This window comes from Aythya marila (assembly GCF_965140915.1).
Source record: "Aythya marila genome assembly, chromosome: 1".
Classification (NCBI taxonomy): Eukaryota; Metazoa; Chordata; class Aves; order Anseriformes; family Anatidae; genus Aythya; species Aythya marila.
This window is the reverse complement of record NC_139042.1, coordinates 19,287,793-19,311,154: the sequence shown is the minus strand read 5'-3', so window position 1 is coordinate 19,311,154 and position 23,362 is coordinate 19,287,793. Positions and strand designations below refer to the sequence as shown.

At 47.0% G+C, this 23,362-nt stretch overlaps 1 protein-coding gene across 2 annotated transcripts in view; it reads right to left on the bottom strand.

Annotated features, from left to right (window-relative positions):
• The window catches only part of FGF9 (fibroblast growth factor 9), a gene marked incomplete at its 5' end in the record, with an annotated part of 57,508 nt that overhangs the window by 10,131 nt on the left and 24,015 nt on the right, over positions 1 to 23,362 (bottom strand). The window contains 3 exons of one of the 2 annotated variants that reach the window (XM_082776632.1): positions 10,397 to 10,500; positions 16,824 to 17,087; positions 17,832 to 17,973. In XM_082776632.1, coding sequence (XP_082632758.1) covers positions 10,397 to 10,500; positions 16,824 to 17,087; positions 17,832 to 17,973 — 510 coding nt within the window. Of the gene's footprint in view, positions 1 to 10,396; positions 10,501 to 16,823; positions 17,088 to 17,831; positions 17,974 to 23,362 lie in introns of those variants that run through there. The other variant, XM_082776631.1, reaches the window with a different exon arrangement.

The following is a 23,362-nucleotide window of genomic DNA, read 5'->3' as shown; positions in this document are numbered from 1 at the left end:
CATATCTTTGGTGCTGTTATGCCCTGATTTAGGTTTCCAGTGACACAGCTGACCTGGACTTCAGCAAATGCTTAGGCAAGTCAAGTGGCTCTTCGGCCACCTGCCCTGTTCCCCCCACACACACACATCAGTGAAACCTCTCTTTTAATAGGTCAGACTTAAGCCATGCAGTTAATTTCAGCTTTGATGAAAGAAGTTGTCAATCTGCCCGAAAACAAAATAGATGTATAGTACCAACTTCAGGAGAATTGGTGAATAAAGAGGTCAAAGACCACACAGTTGGTCTACAGGGTTCCAGTACATGGAGCTTCCAAAGAATTTAGTTTGTAAAGTGTGATGGGAAAAAAATAAATAAATAAAAAATATATATATATGATTTTGTTTAAAGCTCAAAATACTGTTTTCCCATGTCTGTATATTCTAAAGCAACCCAAAGGGCTTTCCTCAAATTTCCCCAACTAAGCTGCCTGTTTTGAGTCCAGATTATACATTAGATGCTGTCCTAATGAAGGCATCAGCAGGCCAAAAATCTGCCTAGGTATTCAAGGGCTATAAATGTTTATATGTTAAAAGTCTATCTTTAGATTGCAGAGTTACTGGTAGGAACCCTGTCTAGATCTAGGTTTTTAAAATGATGAATACAGTAGGGCTCTTATCTTGATTGGGGTCTGCTGACATAACCATAAAATTAATAGGTGGTTTTACAGGAACCAGTCCAATCCTGCTCCCATTAAAGTCAGTGTCATTTCAACTGTAATAGAATCAAGTCAAAATTTCTCCTGAGTCACAATTACAGTGCCTTCGTAATTGTGTTGAAGTGTAAAGTTGAGCAGATGAAAGATGCCCAGCCTGGGCCAGACCTCAGAAGCATGTGGCATCCACAACAGAAGCCAAGTTTTTCCTCAGCAGCGGTCATGGAGCACAGATTTAAAACCTCATCTTCAGATCAAAAGTAACAGCAGAAGTCTGCCATTACAAAAGGAATGAAAAAGAAGCCAAAGTACTTTATAAAAGGGAAAAAAATGGATTTGCGCTGTAACGAGCTTTATTTCTTAGCCTTTCTGAACGCGACACAAATGAACTTCATTGCTGCACATCGGCAGATCAGCCCAAGCACATTCAAACTGCAAAGCCAATCCCAACCTAGACAAAATCCCTAATGAAGTCCCCGCAGGGCAAACATTTTCTACTCTGCCTTTGAAAATGATGAATGGTGAAGTGGAAAAGAGTGCCATGTTCACATCCCACTGGCTCCTGAGTCAGAAACAGAGCACATCAGATCTTTATCTGATGCAGCGAATAATCCCCAAGCACATCTCAGTATGTCACTGCTGATGATGCTCTTTTAGTGTGTCACTTCAACATGCTATTCTCAGATCAACTCAATGCACAGAACCTTTTCACACTCCCGTATCGCTAACAAGGCTGGCTCCAAAAACGTTCAGGGCGACAGTAACTGTGGAGCTATACAACTGCAGAGAAGCAAATCTGAAGAAATTCAAGCTGAACAAGCCCAGTGCTTGCAGGCTGGGTAGGATTCAGATTTATGGTGTTCAGGTTTATGGTGTTGTTCTTCCACTCTAAGACTGCCCAGTGCTGACAGCATGGCATCCAAACCCTCTTCAACCCAGCACTACAGCCAATTCCCCCCGAGCGACCTGCCCAAACAGGCAACAAGCCAGTTCAGGGAGCTAAAACAGCAGAGAAACAACCCTGCGAAAAAAGGCAAGCCTTCATCTGTGGCTGTAGGTCCCTGAATTATTCTCCTGACAAGTCTGGCTAGCACTGGTATTGAGCAATGCGGAACACAGAAGTGTGCAGCAGAGGCTGGGAACCAGGGCTGCCCTTCCTGGAAGCATCTTTCTGCAGCCTGGTGGTGGATCACCTTGGCTGTCTCCTCAAGCAGCACCTCTAATCTCCCATTTCTTAAGAATACAAAATTCTATACAACTTTAATTAGGGGAAAGCAAATCATTAAATTAAGGTTCAAGTAAGATCTTGCTTTATCAAAGCTTAGCTATATATACAAATAGTGTCCGACAAATTCTGTTTATTTATATATAAATACGCCGGAGATATTCTAACACTCTCCTGCCCCAGGCATGTAGCAATAATCCGAGTCCAGCATGGAGACCAAGGTAAGGAGATCACTGAGGGTTTTCTCTCTCACAAAACTAACCTCAGACCTGGCAAGCACCTGCTATGAAGTCCTCTGAGGAAAATCAAAGACCAGAGGAAAAGTCTAGCACCTATCCCACAGGGCACTATTAGCAGGTGTCCCTCTCTGGTGACAGGTGTTAGAATCTGTAAAAGTCTGATTTAAAAAACAGACTCCAGTCTTACTCTAATAAAACCACAGTAGCTGCAATTTCACACACAGCTTTCCCAGATTCCCTGCATTAGGTGTATGGATTCACCTGTTGGGTTTTCCTACACCAGTACTCACATTTCAAAAGACCTTTCTTCCCATGGGGTCCTTCACACCTTGCTATCGTTTTACTGGCTGGGTTGCAGTTTCTGCTTTCATCCCTAATGCTGGTACCTCTAAGGGTCACCATTTAACAGTACCCAGCTTTCAGCAAGCCTGCCCATCCAAATTCAGGGATGCTATCTGCAAAGGTGAAGGAGAGGAGGTTGTAGACAAATTTTCCTAAGTAACTCAATTTTCACGGCTTTCCTCAGACCTACAACTCCAATGAGGAAAGCATCCATAGAAACAAGCCTGTTTCCTACCATACAGTGTATGGAGAAAGCAGCTGAGGCTTCCCCTCCCACCTCCCTGCAAACGTTCTTTGCTAGCTCAAACTCTCACTTCCTCCTGAACTGAAACTCCCTCATTATCCAGCCTAGGCTTTTATTATGACCCATTCAAACCAATTCATCCTTGTCCTTTATTTCAAGGACTTTTTTTCTCTCTTTGGCATGAAACCTCAACATATTTACAGACCAAGAGTGTATCCTCTCAGTTTTCATTCTGCAGGCTAAATAATCCAAGATCTTTAGACTCTACCACTTAATAGCATTTTCATCCCCCTTTTGCACCTGTTCCAGTTTCAATTCATCTTCCTTAACACAAGTGACCAAAACCCCACTTTGCATTTAGACCAGTTGTTACCAGAAGCACTGACAGCTCTCCCTGAGCCCCAAGTGTGTGAGCTCACATTTTGTGTGCTTCAGGTCACAGAGTCCCTTCCATGAGCCAGATTTCTGGGCTGAAAATACAGCCCAACTTTGCAACATCTGCAAATTTCAATAACACACAACTACTTTTTTATGACGAGATGTTTAATGTCCCTAATAAAAACAGGGCATAAAACCAGCCCAAGGACCAACCCATAAAAACTCCAGTAATAGCTTCACTCCAGCCTAATACCTTTCAACACTCCCCACTGCTGTCTTCCTTTCAGTTCTTTCGTCATCTATCACACAAGTCTTCGAATAACTCCCATTTAACCCACTGTAGCAAATTCTCTCTTCTGCTGGGTCATAACTTAACACAGCCCTGCAGATTAGAGCAACTGTATTTCCTATTTCTAGAAGAAGAAATTCCCATGGAAAAAAAAATAAAAAATAAAAATAAAAAAATAAAGGTAACTTGCCTGAAGCTATGTATCCAGCTTCAGTAGACCCATCTCACAGTCCCTCCTCTCTTCTTTCATTCAGCTGTGTCCTCCCATATCCTGCACACAACCTGGGCCAAATTGAGAGCTGCAGCTTCCTAGGTCCTGCCCTTGCCAAATATAAACCAGGCAGAGGTGCACATACACTCAAGGCTGGTAGTTACCTGCATTGCCCCTGGAAGAAGCAACCCCTCCCTTGGCCAGCTTTGCTCCCACCTTTGTACTAGGTCATATGGCCATACAGTGAATGGGACGGGGAGCCACTGAGGCTGAACATAACTCTCCTGCATGGCCAGCCTGATTTCCAATTCCCTGTTTCAATTCACCACATGGCAACAGAAAGGCTCACTCCAGCAAAAGGGAGGGAAGGAGTAGTTCAGGGGGAAAAAGCCTCTTCTTTCAGCAGTGGTGTCTGCTGCCCCCACTTTGTTGGATCATCAAGCAACAGTGAATCCTCCAGCCCTGTGTTACCAACCCAAGGCATCTATCAGAGACATTTGCTAGCCCAAGCAGTGCATTGCATGGCAGCAGCCAGCCTAGATTGCTTCTGCACTTCACCCTGAGCACACAGGTTGTGTATTATTATTATATTAGATACTCTATATGTTATACATTATATATTATATACATATATATGTGTTATATACAGGGTTTGTAAAGGCTCCTGTTCCCATTTCATTTATATAGCTTAAAAACTTTTTGCCTAACACTATTTCAACTTCACTCAGCTTCATCGCAGCAGTTTCTGTCCCTGAGCCTCTCTCCAAGCCCTGTGTTTTTCTGCAGCACACCTTTCTTCTATTCCTTGCAGACCCTCTGCCCAAGGCCTGTTAGACCACAAATCCCTCCCTGCAGCTTTATCCTTGCTGGGACACTGTTTCTGCAGAATTTTTGGCAAGTTTGGAGTTTCCTTCCCATCCAAGTCCATAAACACCTTTATGAACCCATCCTCTTCAAATCTCAAAGTCTCCCCTTTCAGATCACATATAGACCTGCTTCTTACAACTCTCCTGCTTAAAGCAGATGTACTCAGGAAGACACAAGTCACTGTTGCTGCTAACCAACAACACCAGGTATCTCATCACGGGCTGCTATGTCTCCCTGAGCAATTCTGCTCAGTTCTGCTGTCCCAGGAGCTGCCCTTTGCCTTCAACATCTGTATCACACAGCAGAAGGCACTTTATTTTACACACAAACAGAAGGGTGTTCAAGGGACTGTCAGAGCAATTATCCCTGCTGGGCTTTGTCCACTCTTAACCTGGAAGTCTCCACCTTCACTCAAGGAACCTGCATTTTATTCTCCCTCCCAGGCTCACTTCAGGCCCAGGTGCCTGCATGCACTCTGATGGGCAGATAATCCAGGTTATAAAAAGAATAAATAAATAAATCGGAAGTCCATGGAATCCCTTTAGGTGAGAGGTGTTTAACATTAACAGGAAAGTGTGAACAACTTTGCAAAGTAATTTTATTATCTATCTTATTCTTAGATACCTGCACTGACCACGTACAGCTGCTCCCAACATGCACCTGCAACCTGTTTATTTCTTCGTGTTGTTTCCGTGCACCTTGCCCTGTCATTTGAAGGGCTGAACAATTCCCTTCCCTTGTTTGCATGGGAACATAAAAGGTATTTTTAGAGTGCAGCAACACCTACACCAAGTCATTTTCAGTAAACTACAAAAATGTGTCCCTTTTTCCTCAAAAGCTTCTGCTCACCCGTCTCTGTAGCTGCAGAGTCCTTCCAGCTCTGTAGGGACCCAAACAAGGGCACAAAGCCCTGCAGGTGCAGCTGCTGGGACAATAAAGAGGCGTATCGTCACCTCCCTGCACACTTACTAGGAAAACATGTTTCTTCAAGGACAGCACTCTCTCTCCCCTCCTCCACCTTCTCCCTAATAGTTTTAGGAGCAAAAGGCAGGTTCAGTGTCCTGAAAACATCAGGACAAACAAGATTACGGTTCTGAAGGACAGCAATGCGTTACCCTGATATGAGCAGTCCTAAGTCTCACTGTGCCACATGCAACCTGTAAGGCTGAATCTGAGACCTCACCCCCCAGCCCCAAATGTGGGTTCCTCAGCTCTGTCCCAGTTGCTTGAAGTCTCTCTCTACCCTTTCCTCTCCTCCCAAATGCTCCCAGCCCTCTCTAACAACCTCACTTCCTTCTTTCTTTCTTCCTCCTCCCCGTTGCACAGCTGCCCTACATGTAACTAGCTGCTCCAGATCTTCCCATTCCCACTTCTCCTCTGGACCATCCAGCCTGTGCTGCCTCTTGCCACTTTCCAAGGACACATGGAGCAATGGAGACATCAGTATTTGTGGAGAAGAGGAGAGGGGCAGATCTGTGACCACAGGGGACTGATGGGGCATGGTTGCCAGCAGTGAGATGCAGCACAGTTCTCTACTGCAGGAGAGCCCAGGAGAGAGAAGAAGACATTGGGGGTGAGGGTGTCCCATGGTCCTGCCATGAGAGGACAGTCTGGTGTGGGAATGATGGGCACCCCATGCCATGGGTTCTCATCACTGCCTGTCATGGGGGCACCAACTCCCAGGGGAAGAGGTGTGAGGCAGTGTGAGCTTGGGGACAGCCCATGAAAACATGAACGTCATGGGTCTGAGCAGGAAGATCCTCACCACATGGCACCAAGGAGCACAACTACGACACATTTGTTGACACTCTTGCCAGAGGCCTTGGCAAGACCTGTTTGATGCTCAGGAAGGAAAAAGGTCTTCATGTCTCATCTTAACACCCTCTGGATCCTATCTGAAGTATGGATTTTTCCTGCTCTCCAATCAGGAACATGGAAGCTGTTGTGAAACATGATGAGTCGTGGCTGCAGGCTGCAAGGGGAAGGCAAGGTAAATGGAGAGCAGGAAAAGAGCTAGACAGAGAAGGGAAAGCTGCTGTCACTAACCAGTTCCAAGTCATCACTACATAGCCACCACCAGCTTCCTCATTCTACCACACACATGTACCTTCAGCTTTGCCTAGCTCAGTCCGTGGGATGGGGAGGACCTTGGGAACAGGCACCCTGTGTGCATGGTCCTGAGAGCAGCATGACAGTCGGTGAACTTTTTTGAAACAGAAGATGCAAGAGAAGTGCCCCCTGTAAAGGTGGCAAGTTGGGAAGAGCATTCGTTGTGTAGCTAATTCAGATTTATGGGGAAAGCAGCACTTTCAGAAAGACAAGAGCATCATGTCTGGATCGAGATATGCTGAAGCTGCCTTTACTGTTGTCTTTCATGAAAATTGGCGGCAATCACCCATCTTGGCTGCTCTGCTTCACCATATGTCCTATCTCCAGCGGCACCACAAATATGCTGGGAAAAATCCTCCTGTGCCAAATGTTTCAAACACATATATAGAAGGACATGTCTTTCAGGGAGCTAATTTGATTCACACCTGATATATATATATACATTATTTTTAAAAAAGAAATCTGAATATAAATTCAATACTGCCACAGACACAGGGCACCTATTCCAGCACTACCAAGTTCAGTGGTGCTGAATCCCTGCGGAAACACACCTGTGTAGATCCACAATGCTGATGTAGAGCAAGACCAGGAATTTCTTATCTTGCTATTCAGTTGTAAGAGGGAAACAGTTCTCCCACCTTACAAAACACATTCACAGCCTCACAACTGTGCCTGCTCCATGACAAACCTGATGCTATTCATGGCCTTTGGTGAAAAAAAAAACAAGAGAAAAGCACCCACCACCCAGCACAGGCAGAGAATGGAGAACTTGCTGGTACTACAGAGCAGTCCAGCTTGGGTGACCCCCTGGAATAATTTGGGTGAAAACTTTGAACCTCAGTCTCCCATATCAGAGGCTCATTTCAGCAGAACTGATCTTCTCTACCACAGGAAAGCAAGTCCTGTCTTGGATGTTACTTACTTCTGGCTCAAACTGCAGCATTTATTCCCACCAGAGAACTTCATTTTCAGTTAATTGCCCCCCCTCCTTTTTTTTTGACCAAAACCAAAAGCAAAATGCTGTCACTTAAAAATGTCCAGCCATTTCTACACGAAAAACTGCTCAGAGGCCTGCTTATCTCAGTGTTTCTACCAGAGCTGACAGTTGCTGAAATATAGGCACTAGGATTGCTAGTGTTGACAAGGCTTTAAAGCATCATCACACTGAGTAGCCATTAGAGGTTATATTTCATTGGAAGTAATGTAATTCAATTACCATCACTCTTCAGCATGTGCCATCTCTGGAGGCTGACAATGAGCCATATCATCCATCAGATTTTAACCTGAACTTTGCATTCTGGCCCTATAGATTGCCAGTTCTCCTTTATAAATGGCTTCATATTTTTAGCCTCATTTATTAGGGAAAAGAGGTTATCCAATTACACTGTCCATCCGTCTGCCTGCCTGTCAGTCCTTCCTCAGCTTTTTCAACCAGTTTCAATTAAGAGGCAAAGATCTTCAAGAAAATTAAGTCCTTATCAGTTTTGCAACTAATCAGGGACTGGGTAAAGAAGAGAAATCATTTGCACGTCCCACCTGGGAGTGGTGAGCTATGCAATCTTTTCAAACTGACCATCCAGTGAGCATGGACAGCTGACACCATCTCTTTCTAAGTGCAAGACACACAAAAGGCTTGAGAATTTGTGTTAGTTCAGGGAGAAAAGATAAAGGAGACTCATGTTTGGGACTGTGAGACCCAAACACTGCAGAAAGCAGGCTCCATGAGCACTGCTTTTCATGGAACAACTATTTCATTAACACAATGAGCTTAGTAATTTACAAAGAATTTCTTGTGCATAGTCCTTAAGGAGAAAAGAAAAAAAAAAGTTTTGAGTAATTCACTCCAGCAGTCAAACATACTGCAAACATGAAACGTGAATTACACTGAAAAGCAATGTAATGTTTGCTTTCCAAAGTCTATGCATTTAAACTCTATCAATAACCTGAGTCATCTCCAAATTTCCTTCTTTTTCTGGATATCTGAAGTGTAGAGTAACTTACATGATTCACTGACTAAGTTTATCTGCTTAAATAATTACTCTTATCATTGATTTTCAACATTTACTGGTTCATATTACTGTTGCTCTTCTGCCTTTCTGCTGCCTGCCTGAACCATGCAAGTACTCACGACTTGCCTACTCCTTTATGCCATAGATGAGCTGCAAAGGACCTGTGATTTATACCAACTTATTCACTCTTCCCCAGCAATGTGTTTACATCTGTCTTTTCATCCATTCCTTTTCTCTCCTCCCCTCCATGCTTGCAACCTTTTCCTCTCCCATACTGCCATTTATTATAAATCCTTTTCCTTTCTCTTTTTCCACTCACTGGTTCCCACCATGTCTGCATGTCTCCTTTTCCTCCTTGTCCACACGCTCTCCATCCCAAACTTGCCCCTCATTCTACCACCTCTTTTTCTGCCTCCCACATACACTTTCATGATATGGAGTGGCTTCCTCCTCTGACTTACTCTTTACTCAGAAGATAGTCACCTCCCATCTCTCACACAAGGTATTATTACCAGAAAGGGATCAATCAACCTGGATACTCTTGTGAAAACACTTCTCCTGGACCTTCATAGTCTTTCTTCCTCACACTTCTCTGTGCATTGTATATCGGGAAGCTGTACTCTCACTCCTGTTTCCATCCATTTGCTCATCACCATCTGCTCATCTCATGTTCCTCCCACTCTCACCACTGTCCCATTCAGTTCATCCTTTTCCCAGTTACCATTACCCCCCTGTGGCACAGGGGTCTTTAGCTACACCCAAGGCCACACTGTTATTTAACTCCTTTCTGAGTGTCTCTCCATGCAATGTTTATGCCATCAGGCCTTGCCCAAAGGCCGTTTGACCATCCTCTCCTTGATGCCTCTGAAGAACCCCTGTGCATATACACAGCCTCCTTCTGCTTCACACATTCGCCTTCCCTCCAGACCTGACACCCTCTTCCCCTGATACAACTGCTCCTCTACTCCTCATTAGTTGTGGAGCTTGACACTTGACTGCTAGAAACGGTTGCTTTCTACTCTTTGAGGAGTTACCTACTCAACTTCAGTTGCTTCCTGCCTGTGATCTACCCCACATGTGAACCCCTGTGTACACCAGATGTCTGAGTTGCTCCAAGGAACAGACATTTCACACACATGCACATGTGTACACACACACACAAACTCCTCTGCAGCAAAACAGCCCATGCTGCCAAGGATGATCACCCACTAGCTCCAGGTAGGCTGGGTGGCCATTCTAACTCCAAGAAACACCAAGTTTTACTCCTTCCCATTCCTGCTACCACCTTGCAGGGAACACCAGATGAACTTTCAGAACAAGACCACCAAGTCTCTTGCCCTCATTCCTTTACTCTTTATAACTTTTACCCACTCTTATTTCTCATTTTCTCATCCACACATGCCACCCTTTGCCTCCCCCTCGACTTGCTTTTGTCAATTCCTAGCACGATCTCTGCCTACACACAAAAAGCAACAACTTTGTCTCATTTAAGCCTTGACTGAAACAACAGTTTTGCAAATCCTATAGTACATCCTTCAGTCTGCAGTGGCCAGCAGTCTCCACTGTTCATACCTACGTTGTCATCTGCCCACATTATCACGCCTTCCAGATTTTGTCACCTTTTCCTCTCCCTCACTTGCACACCACCTGCAGAGTCTTGTTTCTCATTAAACTGCAAGATATCTCAAGCAGAAGCTGTGCTTGTACACAACAGAGCCTTGCAGGAGCTACCAAGTATTTTTTACCAAGAAACACAAGCATTTAAACTGCCCAGCACAACCAAGGACTTACCGAGCCGTAGAGCTCCCCTTTCTCATTCATTCCAAGGTAGAGTCCACTGTCTACTCCTCGAATGCTGACCAGGCCCACTGCTATACTGATAAACTCCAGTATACCTAGAAAATACAGGAAAAAGCAAACAGTGTAGATGTTGTTTGCACTGGAAGATCTTTCCCAGATGTGACTGACCCCTGAGTGGCAAACAGCTGGTGTCAGAGGTGTGCTTTCCGTTTTCAGAGTTGTTTGGAGGAAGATGAGGAACAAATGAACACACCGTAAAACACGATCCTTGAATGGTTAGGTCCTTTAAGTCTCTGCTAGAGTGATGCACTGCAGACAGCATTAATGTATCAAATTAAAGATTATTCTCAATCTTTCTCACCGTTTCTAAACAAACCTGAAGCTCAGCCATACTGCACTTGTCAGTATTCCAATTTGCACAACGCTCATGCATTCAAAGAGAAAAAAGTCGCGTTTTCAGATAACCAAAATTACTATTATTAAAGAACCTATGAAATCTGTCTTGCAAAGTAACTTAGAAAAAAAAAGGAAGAAAAAAAAAAAAAAAAAAGAAAGAAAAAAAAAAAACGCTTGAACCAGTATTGTGAGATGAAAATAAAGTTACACATGGAACCAAAATATCTACTTTCTGGGCATCAATGAATCAGGAATACATGGAAAGATTTACTCACATTGTCATCTTCCAGAGGCTTGAGAAATGGAAATCTGTAATACAGTTCAGAGGCTCACACTGATTTGTCTAGATATTAAACATCCACTATATTACTTTTTTACTTATCTCTAAATTGAAACTTAAAATGTTCTAGAGCTAAGTGATAGCACACAATTGATTACATCTTCCTTTACACTCAATAGCAAGCTTTCTGCAGGTTACAATATTTTGCAGGGAAGCACTCCTACAAAGCTCCCAGGTTGAGCATCCCTGTGCACAGTGGAGTGAGCACCAACTCAAACACCAGCTCCTCTGCTTCTGAGGTCTGGGGTTTTGTTGGCAGCCTTCCCTGAAAGCTGCTTGCCTCCTCGGTGAGGATGTTACCAGCCAAACCTCACAAAAAGCTAGATTTCTTGTGGAACACGTGGAAATTGCTTCCTATTCTGGAGTTTTCATGTAGAGATCTCGCAGGAGTTATCCAGCAATGTTCAGAAGCACACTACTGCACAACGCTACATTCTGAGCCACAAAATAAGGCACAGAGTAGCATTTTCCATATATTTTGTGAATGTTCATGTCTAACCACACCACGTAACTATTTTAAAAGCTTATTGGGAATTGTATTTGCATGAAACAATAAAATAACAGTATAGTATGTGTTGAGCCTCACGTGGCCAATAAAAAAGCACTTTCATGGATTTTTTGAACAATTAATTTGGCATCTCCCACAAAATAGTTGGGCACTAATCAATAACAGGCATGAATCACATAAATCTAACAAAGCACAAGTTGAAGCCAATAGGGAAAATTTATAGCCAAGCTAATGTAAAGATGAAATGTATTCCCTGTAAGGGACTATTGATCATTACCTTATATATTATTCAGTACTACAAACACCATAGTCTTATTGTTTTGATAACCCTGTTTTAAGGCCTGGGCATCTTAAATTATTCTCTACATATGCACTAATCCTAAAATACAAGGAGGAAATATCTAGTAATTATGGATTTTTTTTTGAAGTAATAAAAAGTGGCAGTGTGCTGTTTATCTGGTATGTGTAGTATCTCAGATACAATCGATCCATTGAAACAATTTAATCATTCCCATTATATCCGGACATGCAATACATCCAGCTTTCTTACTAAGGCCTTTTCTGTAAAGCTTTTACCAAACTATCATATTACTTGATACATATTACCAAGCAATTTTAACTGATGTTAAGTCTTATGTGAAGTGTGTATTATACCACACTGCAGCTAAGTCAGTGAGTCTGGCATCTTTCACATCAATATCAATGTAGACTTTAATTGCTGTCCTTGTTTCAAATATTTGTGTGCATGCTGCTTAGTGTGTCAAAAGAACAAAAAAAGCACTGTCACATCCCATTGTAAGTGCACAAGACAAATTTAAGGTCCTTGGCAAAGAGCATCCACACATTTGAGATCAGAATAGGGACTTGTTCATTTAAAACATTAAGCAGACTATTCACAGAAAGTTTTACATGCCATGCTGCTAAGTCTTCATGAGAATATCTGGGGACAACCATGCAGTCATGCAAAAGTTTTGACAGTTTAAGGATTGCATGATTTGGCCCAGCACTCTTGTGAATTTTTTCGCTCTATCATTTCTGTAATACAGTGACAGTGCACAGGATCTGAACCAGATATTAAAATAGATATACCTTTCAAAATGAGGCTGGACCAAATGAAAATCAGGACAGCCCCAAACTTTAAAAGCTAGGTCCCTATTTATAGCTAAAAATGTGGGAGAAAAGAGAAAGAGGGAGGAAATGCATCTCAGTACATGGATCCTGAGTACTGTCTTGTCAGGCACTGGACAATTACTTTAATGAAACCGCTTAAAGGCAAAGACTTGCTGCTCCACAAAGAGGTTAGGAAGAAAGTTTGAGGGGAAATTATTCCTTGCATATCCCCACCAGCCTCTTCTGCTGCATGCCCCAGCTCAGGACCTGGCTGGACACCAGCAGGACACCACCCTCTGACCGTGTAGGGCTGGTCCTGCCACGGGTCACTTACAGCACATGAAATTGTCACTTTTGTCCCACTGAGCTCTGGCATCGCACAGAGCTACAGGACACATTTGCCTCAGCTCTAAGCAATGAGCATCTTCCCAATGACGGACCTTTGTGGTTTGTTCCGCCCTTTGCACATTTTTGTCTCTTGCTATATATAGGCCCTTTTTGTGCTGCCGGATTGAAGCAGCGTAGCTTCCACTCGGCATCCCAAGCCCCATTTATGACAAGGAGTACGGCAAGCAAGGATCTCTGCCAGCCTCTGCAGGGTTCTCAGAGGCAGCAGCAAGGTGCCCAGCGCAGGGAAGGGAGGCCACAGAGGCAGGGCCATGCTGCCCTCAGTCCAGCAAAATACAAATGGGGTGAGGGTGATACTGAGTGAAGCTGGGAGCAAAGCTGGGGCTTCCCTGGCCTCCCCAGACCCCAGTTTGGGCGCTCAGCTGGAGCAGAGCCCCCACCTGTGATTCCTCCCGCCTATCACTGCTGTCGCCACTGCCACACAGGATGCCCATGGGGAGGCCAGGCTGCACACAGAGGGCCACAGCTCCCCCAGGGGCAGCAGGGCCCTGCTTCACATTTAGGCTGCCACAGTGAGCCCCCAACCCCAGCGCACCCCCTTTTAGGGGGCACCACAGCCTCTCCTTACTGCTGCCACTGCACCCCCACCAAAGGCTGAGTGAAGGGCACTTCTCCCCCACCCCAAAAAACTGCCTCCCTACAACCTGCCCCTCATATCTCCCAAGAGCCCAAAAGCCTGGGGGTGTTGGGGGGCAGAAGCAGCCCGTCCTCCCATATCCAGCAGTGGACTGGGGGGCAGAAGGGGGGCCTGCAGGCCCCCTGCCCAGTGCTGAAGCCCCCTCAGAGCCATGCAGGGAAATGGGGGAGGCAGGAGGACGGTCAGCTGCTCGGCTCCTGCAGCTGATGAACGCATCGGGTCCTTGCAGCAGCAGGTCCCGGGGAGCGGAGGTCACCTGCTGACAAGCTCTTTTTTTTTTTTTTTCTCCTCCCTGCATGCTCCTATTTTTTTTTTTTAATGCTGTGCATGCAGTACTTGTGCTGACGCACAGAGGCACGCCTCTCCGCTGTTACAGAGTTCCTGAATTTACAATGACTCCACTGTGTGGCAAATGCCCTTAGACGAAAGGAGACTGCATCAAATAAATAAATAAATAAATAAATAGAATTTTCTTTTGTCACCTAGCAGAGATAAGGCTTTGATCACCTAAGACCGCTTTCCATGGAGGGGCGGGGGGGGGGGGGACACCAGGCTGCGCTCCCCCGGGGAGCTTTTCCCTCCGAGATGGACATCTTGCTGCTGCTGCAGGAATTGTGAAATGCCAGGGCTCCCAGAGCCGGGCGAGTATAGACACACAATATGGCTCGGTTTATTGTATGCAATCGGCACGCATCCAACATAGCATCACAAAAGAATTACTCTTATCTGATGTCTCTCCAGAGGTGTGTGCGTGTGTGTGCGGGGAGGGGGATTCCCACCGGGCAGAGCCCCGAGCAGAGTTTCCTTGCAGCCCCCCCGGGCTTCTCTTTGTCCTCCTTATTTTCCCGGAGGAAAACTTCCCTCTAGCCTCGTCCCCCCCACGCAGGTTTCCCCTCGCAAGCTCGGAGGCGACCAAGTTGGATCCCTCTCCCCCGGGCAGCTCCGGCGTTGGGATGGATGCGGGAGCTTCCCAGGGGAATCGCAAGGCTTTGCCATCACCGAAACCCAAATAGCAGCTGCTAACCGGTGACCTCCCGACAAACACAACGCTACAAAAAGCCCTCCCCGCTCCCGAAGAAGCTCCGGAGCCCCGTCGCATCCCACGGCTTTGGCGAGCATCCCCCCTGGGCGAGGAGTTAGCGCCGGGGTGCTCCCATATGAGGGGATTTGGGGGTGGGGGGCAAAGGGATTGGGGAAAAAAAAAATCTATTTAAAGCCCAAGCGCTGCAGGGCTGGGGGAGCTGCCCCTCGGCATCCTCAGCTCCCTACAACTGCGGCTGGCGAGCCATTTTTAACCACGGACGCCTCGAATAACGCGGTCACTGCGGAGGGGGGCAGCAGCTGGCGGCCTCCTCCCGAGGGGGGGGACAGGGGACGGCGGCGGGGCCCCGGGGGTGCCGGCCCCAAGCAGCCCCCGCTGCCGATGCTCGCCGCCCTACACCTGCTGCCGGCGGCCCCCCCACACACCCCCGGACCCCCCCGCAGCAGCCCCCGGACCCCCCTTCCCCAGAGCCTGCTCCGAGCCCGCAGCGAGCAGGGGGAAACCTGTGCCTGCGGCTATTCGCAGCGTCTCGGAAAAAAAAAAATAAAATACAATAATAATAAAATAAATAAAATGATAAGCCTTGATGCCGAATCGCTCCGGTCCCCACGCTACGCCACCGCCTTTTCCCTTCCGCCCGGCACTTTCCGCACTTTCTGTGCCCTCCGCTCCCCCCAGCACGCCCGGGGGAGGGAGGCAGAGCCTGGAGCCGGCCTGAGGGTGGCAGGGAGCGGGGGATGGAGGACGAACCTGCCACCATGCGAGCCCCAGCCCTCTCCTCTCCTCTCCCCTTCCCTGTCTTTCCCTTCCCCCCCCCCCCACGCCTCTTCCCTTCTGCGCCCTTTCGCGATCATCCCCCTGCAACACCGGCATTATCTAAACAGCTTCACCGAGCAATAAAACACGGTTTAGATAGGGTTCAACATCTGGCATTAAAAGGCAAAGGAGGGGGGGGGGGGGAAATAAATAAATAAAAATAAAAAGCACCACGGGACTTTGTTTTTACGACCGAGTGTAAGCGCTGTCAGGTTGCTTCGCTCCCAAGTTAACTCCTTCCAACAGCTGGGAGCGCGGCTTAGCTAACCTGGTGCATTCGCCTCACCCCTCCTTAAAACCCCCAAAAAAGAATCGGCTCCTGCGGGCTGCTTTAGGGAACTTGCAAGCTGCCGGGGCTGGGTGGGGGAGTCCCCCCCCGGACTCGCGGGTGCGTGGCCGCGGGTGCGTGCCCGTGCGCTCCCGAGCAGCCAGGCTGCGGGAATGAAGCGGCGCGGAGCCGTGAGCCCTCCAACCCCGGCTGCTGAGTCACAGAAATAGAAAAAGCCACCCTGCCCTGTCCCCCGGCGGCTCTCAGCGAGCAGGGAGCGTTTTGCGGCGGGGCTGCGAGCCCCGAGGCCGGCCGGTGGCCGCCCGCCGCCGGGGGCTGCTCGCAGGGAGCCCGGGCAGGGGCCGGATCTGCCACCGGGGCAGGTGGTGATGGGGAGAGAAACCGAAAGGAAAGCCCTCGTTCATTTGCGTACAGGGCGACAGCCACTCCCTTCAGGAAACTCGGGGCGTTTGAAATCGGCGTGGTTAATGATTAAAAACCCCTTTAAACTCGCCAAATGCAAGCGTTCCGTAGAAAATTTCTGCTGCTTCCTGAGCAAAAAAAAAAAAAAAAAAAATCCCCCCCACACCACCACCACCGCCACCACCGCCACCACCCCTCTCCCGGCCCCGAAGCGAACCCCGGAGCCCCCCGACCACCGCTACCGAGCGCCCGGCGACTTTGGCGAGGGCTCCTGCTCCGCTGCGGCGGTGCCGCCTGGCTACGGCCCCGGCCCCGGCCCCATCCATTTTTTCCCCCTCGGCTGCTCAGACCCCGTCGCAAACCCCCTCTCCTCCCGCTTGACACCCCTTTCCCCCCCGCCGTCCCCCCGCCCGGAGTTGGAGCACATAATTTCATCGCATGACCCCTAAAGGGTTAAGGATAATACCTACCAAATCTGCTGTGGTCTTGCCTGGTTCCCTGGATAGTACCATTGGGGAAGATTTCTAAATGAAATCCAGTCCTGCAGTATAGCTGCCTCCGCCTGAGGATCCCCTTTAAATGGTCCAAGTCCGTGACCGCAGGCCCCCTGGGTAGCCCACCTGCCTCAGACTGACCCAGGTGGTCACTTAACAAAACCGGACTATCCACCGGCAAAACGGGCACATTCCCAAAGGGTACTGCATCCTGCACACCGAAATAGTTCCCAACTTCACCTAAGGGAGCCATCAGAAGATTCTGCTTTTAGAGAATAAGAATAAACAATAATGATGGTGCCAAACCCAGGAGATATAAGATTAGGTATATTCCACTCCTCTCCCCTCCCTAGCGCAGTTACAGAGAAAATGTTCTTTCTTCAATCCATTAAATGCATAAATAAAAGTAATATTCTGTTTTGACTGGTACAGGTTCAAGGTCAAACCAGTTAGTCTAAGAAACCACCACTTTATACTCACACACTGACATATTTATAAACATATAGATGTGTATATCTATATAAATGCATATATCCCCAGCTCTTAGCAAGCAATAAGGTCTTCAGCCCATCCAACTGTAATAAAGAAAAAAATCCGTAGTTTCTCCATTTGGTTTAAGATAAGAATGACCATAGCAACTTAAATACCTAGGCGTTATAGGGATTTTTTTTTTTTTAAGATGCACAGGCTACGTCAGGATTTATGGATTCTGACTCCAGAAAGGCATGCGCTGTTTTTACTCTATAACAGACTGCATACATCAGCATGAATCCTGCAAAGGGGGAGGGGGGAAATCTCACGTTGTTGGCTGAGATAAATCCGAAAAAAAAAAAAAATGGAAAGGAAAAAAAGGCAAAAGGCACAAAAAAATTAAAAATATAAAACTTTTGACGTCCAAATCTATTATCCAGAATTCTCAGGAGGCTCAGCAGATGTCCACTGGTTTAGGGTTATTGCCGATCCACAAGCAAAGCAGCAACATACAAGTGCTTGTGCCTTTCTTGGCTGGCTCGAAACAGGTGTTGCTTCTGCAGGGCTCCCTGTGAAATGTTGTACTCCAGCACTGAGCTGCAGCTCTTGACTGTGGATCTCCATCCAGCACGCAGAGTGGCGCAGGAAGAGGCATTGGGCTGGGTTTAAGGTAGTCCTGATTGCTGCTGGAAGGATTCTCCGAGGTCCTAGCGCTCAGCCCTACCTGCTGCAATACAGACGCGCTCCCGGCGCCGGGCACTTACTGCTCTGCGGCAGCGCAGGGGCTCGGGAAGAAATCATGAAAGCTGGGGGGAGGAAGGGGAGGGGGGATGCTACGTGCCCCGGGGTCACCCCGCTGCGGGATCAGCTCCCGGGGGTGCCCTCGGCAGCGCCAGCCCCCGGCCCCCCTCCCCTCCATCCATCCCCCGGGGGCTGCAGCCCCCCGTTGAGCCCCTGCGCCAAGAGGGGTGCGAAGTCAAACCGGCGTGGTCACCGGGAAGTTTGGGAGGGGGGTTTTCTTAATTTTTATTTTTTTTCTTTAGGGGGGAGGCATGGTCATGGATCACGCTGCGCGGTTTTCCTCTCCCCTCCTGCTCCCCTTATCCCCGCAATCCTAAAGCCCCTGTCCCCGGGATCCTGAAGCCCCTCTCCTCCAGATCCTAAAGCCCCTGTCCCCGGGATCCTAAAGCCCCTTTCACCCGGGATCCTGAAGCCCCCCTGGTCCTGCAGCCCCGCTGTGCCCCCGCACCGGGGCTCGGGGGGGAGTTTTTGGGGGATGCCCCTTGTGGCCGCGGGGAACCCCAAGCGCTGCGGGCACAAGTCCTTCCGAGCAGGGTGAAGGGGAAGGAGAAGAGGATCGGGGGGAGGCAGGGAGGAAAAATCATCCCCACGGCGCCGAGACGTAAGTAAAGTGTTCTCCTCCCGCAAGCAGAAGTTATTTAAAACCGCCAGGAGAGAGCCTGTGGGGGGCATTGAAGGGGGGGGGGGGGGGAGAGAAGAGGATTTATGTTTCTTCTCGTGATGCCGATGATTGATGTTATTGTTGTTTTGCCGCTCTCCAATATAGCTGCATTCATTAGCAAAGCGACAGAAGGGTCTCCTGCCTTTCCAGAAGGATTGCTCGAGCAGAGCTCAAGGACTGGGCACAATGCAGGGGCTGCAACGAGGGAGAGGACGGCTCCCGCAGCCCCCTGGAATTCAATGCAAAACCTGAAGTCAGGCTTTTTTTTTTTTTTTTTTTTTTTTGCAGGGGGAGAGAGGGAGAGAAAGGGAAGAAACATAATATCTTGGGAGCTGGGGAGAGAGATTGCACAGTGGGAATGATGCTGCACGTCTCGGAGGTGGCGGGGCCCAGGAAGGTCAACCGGTGGAGGCTGGAAACGCAGCTCGGGAAAAGAAGGGCTTTGCAAGGAGGTTAATTAAAAATACTTGACTCTCCGCATGTCTTCCTGCGGGATGGGCATGCGGCAGAGGGAGAGGCTCTCCTGGCCTTCCCCACCACAAAAGCCAGCAGCCCAGCTCCCAGCCTTTCGGAAGCCCTCCACTCGCAACCATGACTTAACACTTAAGAGGAGGGATGGAGACTTCCAGTTCCCATGTCCATGGGGGAACCGCAGCAGGGACAGGCTGTGTCCTCAGTCCCCAGGGGTGTGCAGGGAACAGGCAAACCCCACGCCAGTGGCACACGAGCCACCTGCCCTTCATTCCCCTCCATCGGTCACTATTACTATTTGAAAGATGGGTTTCAGCAGCATCAGAGCAGGGTCCCATCCCGCTAGCCCCACACAAACCCACAGAAGAAACAGTTGCTGCACGTCAGTCCATGCATTTCGACGTGCGAGGCCAGGCCAGCACCCCCACCCCCAGACCCAGGACGTCAGGAGGGACTCAGCGCTCCCCAGTCATGTTCCCTATATATCAGGTTTAAGGACACTGCTCTCTCACACACAATGGATGTATCAGTGTGAACAACTGCAGAATGACTTGGGAAAAACTGCAGAACTCGCCATGTCAAAAATCATTATTCTTTATCAACTTGATCACGGCAGTACCCAGAGGCCCCCGCTCGGGGATCACAGTCCCATTGTGCTGGATACTGTAGACACATGTAATCAGAGAGATGGTCTATGCCCAAAGAGCTTATGATCTTAACCCATGATGAAAGACAACAGGTGTATACCCCAGACACATGGGGGAAGGATAAGGGGAAAGCAGCGTTGAGAATAAAAAGCAACAGGCCTGGCCAATGACAAGTGTTTTGTGGCAGAAGGAAGTTTTAAGGAGATTTGAAGGAGAACAATAAAGGAGCTTTATGGTTATTAATGGGAAGCTTTTTCCATGCATAATGTGTAACTTGGAAGGGAACATAAAATTGCTTGTTAGGAAATTGGGCTGCTGAGAAGTGAAGGCTTGCGCCACTGGCAAAGCAAAAGGAGCTTACCGCAGAGCGACCAAGGGGCCTGCTATCTGCTGTCTGGTGCTGGTCGTTCTGGAAACAGCCTCGCTCCTTCCCAGTTCCTTAAAATTTACAGTTGTTGTCCCAGTGAAAAGTACAATAGGGATTTATTTTTTTTTTCTGTAGCCCAAGCTTCATAATTTTCTGTCTTGTACTTCAGATCAGCATACCTTATGAGAAATATCTGAAGGTAAGGAGGAAGTATTGGTAGAGTTGGTTTTATTTGTTGTTGTTTGCCCTTTTTTTTTTTTTTTTAAGGAACTCAAACGAAAGCCCACATATTATTGGCTCTAGGAAGTTTAGTGTTATAAAAGTGTTATCTAAGTTGAGGCTTTGATGTCTGAATTACTCATAAGTATCAAAGCCACACATGAATTATGCAGGACATCCCCAAAATTATACCCATCTGTGAGTAGGTGGTGTTCCAACCCTGCTTCACATAAAATCTATGTGTGATGTGTAATGTCAAGCTTACCCCTTACAGAAGTATGGCTTTACTGATAGCTCAGGCTGTATTAAAAACCTACACTTTTATCCCCAAGACACGGAGGCAGGAACATCCCTAGCTCCCCTCAACTAGAGATTCACACCCACTTCCCTTATACCCTCCTGGAATTAAAGACTGCATCTGCCACAGTGAGTCATCAAGAGCTTACTCATCAGCTTTATGCAGGATTTTAACTCCTGCTAGCAGAGCTGGTCAGAAGAACCCTGCATTTCTTAAGTAGTTCCTGGCACACATTCTCCTCACATGCACCACACTGATGTGACACCTCTGGCAAGCTTTACAGTCATGATTTTTTTTTTTTTACTGTCTTACCTGTACTCTGCCAACCCATTGAACTTAACAAGAGCTCTTCACATATCAAATGTTGAGTGTCATTTTTAAAAAAAAATCAGCCTGCTGTAAGAAAACGTTTGTTTGTTTTTTCTTTCCTTCAGATTGCATAATTTCACCCAAAGTACAGAATCCTTTTTTTAGACCTACAATATAACTAATTTGTTTATTTCCAAGCCCTGCAGATGAAGACTTGGAAGATTTATACTATTAAAAAAGAGGTTCTACAACTTTCCAGTGAAACGCATGGCATTTGCCAATTTTACTAAAATGCCTTGAGTCAGCAAACTTTAAAAAGCTTCCTTTTGATATATAGAAAATAGTACAGAATGTAACATTACTTTCATTTTTTATTTTTTTTACAAACAGGAATTCTCAGGATACTTCGGGAACATGATATAAACCCGAAGATGACAAGAGCGTAATTTATCTCACCTCACATCAGGCTGCTACAGTGGAGACAACTAGATCTAGATTACTTGTTCTTTAATGCAGAGAAATAGGAGCAATTTTAGGGCACAAATCATCTGACCTATTCTAGGCGTCTACTTTAGGATGACATGACTCATGCACTAGAGATGCTTAATTCTTTCCAGTGTATGAAGGGAACCTATATTAGATAGAGACTTCTCCATGACAGAGGTCTAGATAGGACTAGATGGATCCCACCTGCTGTGCTATACATGTGATTCAGCATTTCCCCAGAAAGGGTGGTGAGGGCATTAAACTATTAATACAGCTGCACAGATTAATTCTCCAAGGAAAACTCTTGTCTTCCCAGCAAGGAAAAGTTACTGAAACACATAATTATGAAACATTGGGTTATCTGGAAATAAATAAAATATTCGTGAAAACCTATTAGCCATGCAATTCAGGTTGATTGGATTAACATAACAAGTGCCCATAGGCTTAGGAACAATGATGTAGAAGAGTGTTCTTGCTTTTTCACTTCAGAATCGGTAGGAAAAAAGTAAGAGTACACATTAAAAAAAAAAATTACCCGAATTTGGAATCCCAGAAAGAAACATGGAAAGGTCTATTTCATATGGGGTACACTCAGTTCACCAAATTTTTGTATCAGAGGACTATAAAACATAATGCAGTTTAGAATATAATGCAGTTTAAAACATCAGCATCACTGTCAGCATGCACACACAGCCGCAGCAGGATATATGACACGGATTTCTTATGCAATTATGGTATTTTGCTGCATATAGGAATCAGTGAGCCTACATTAAATAAGCATATGATCTTTAAATAAGAATATGATCTTTGGGACTGTCCTAGGAAGTAAGCTATAAGGTTACATATTTAAAGGTATTTTGATTTAAGTAAAAAAAAAAATAATAATGTCATTATTAGTCAGATTCAGTCCAGTGCATTGACACAGATACTAATACAGCCTCTTGGAATGTATTTGTAGGCAATACTTGAAAGCAGTTAAGTGATGAAAGTGTTAAAACCACCAAATATGTTTAAAACTTCTCTGATGTATGTACTTGTACAGGGCTCACACCTGCTGCTTTTAACACAGAATTAACTGATGTTGTAAGTCCCTTCAGCTCAAGAGAGAAAGTGGCATTGACTGCAAGGAGAAAAGAGGAAGAAATCACATTTGCTGCTCATGCATCTGCCCGGAGAGGCCTTCTCATGGCAAGCAGTGCTTGTGGCACAGCTCAGTGTCAGAACTGGTCTGCTATCACCCGTCCCGTTTTGCTTATCTCCTGCCCAGGCTCACTCTTGTTTGTGTACGGAGATTTCTGCCTTCTTCATGCTCACGTGTTGTTGCTGCTCATTTGCGAGCTCGGAAGAGTTTGGCAGCAGGCTGCAGTCAGTCGGAGCAGCCTCTAGGGTGTCCCTGAAGTTCTTTCTTAGCCAGCTGTGCTTCGTGCTCAGCTCGTTCACTGTCTGAGCGATGGGGTGGCATTCGTACACCAGCCAAAGCACTGATCAAAACCACCCGCTGAACCATACCTCCCAGTGCTGGACCGACCACGCAGCCGGCAACCTGCCTTGAGCAGCTCATCGCCACCGCCCTTGGGGCCAGGAGAGAGGATGCCAGCCCTTGGGGGCTGGATGCGTGCCCCAGCTCACCACCACGGACAGGACAGCAGCCTGGCACCCCTTCATCCCTGTGGAGGACACGGTCTACACCGAACCCATGCCCGCCTTCTGGGATGACCGAACACCTTGACGGGCAGGACTGCACCTCCATGGGTGGTAAGGTGGCCACCCAGGGCATGCATCCTG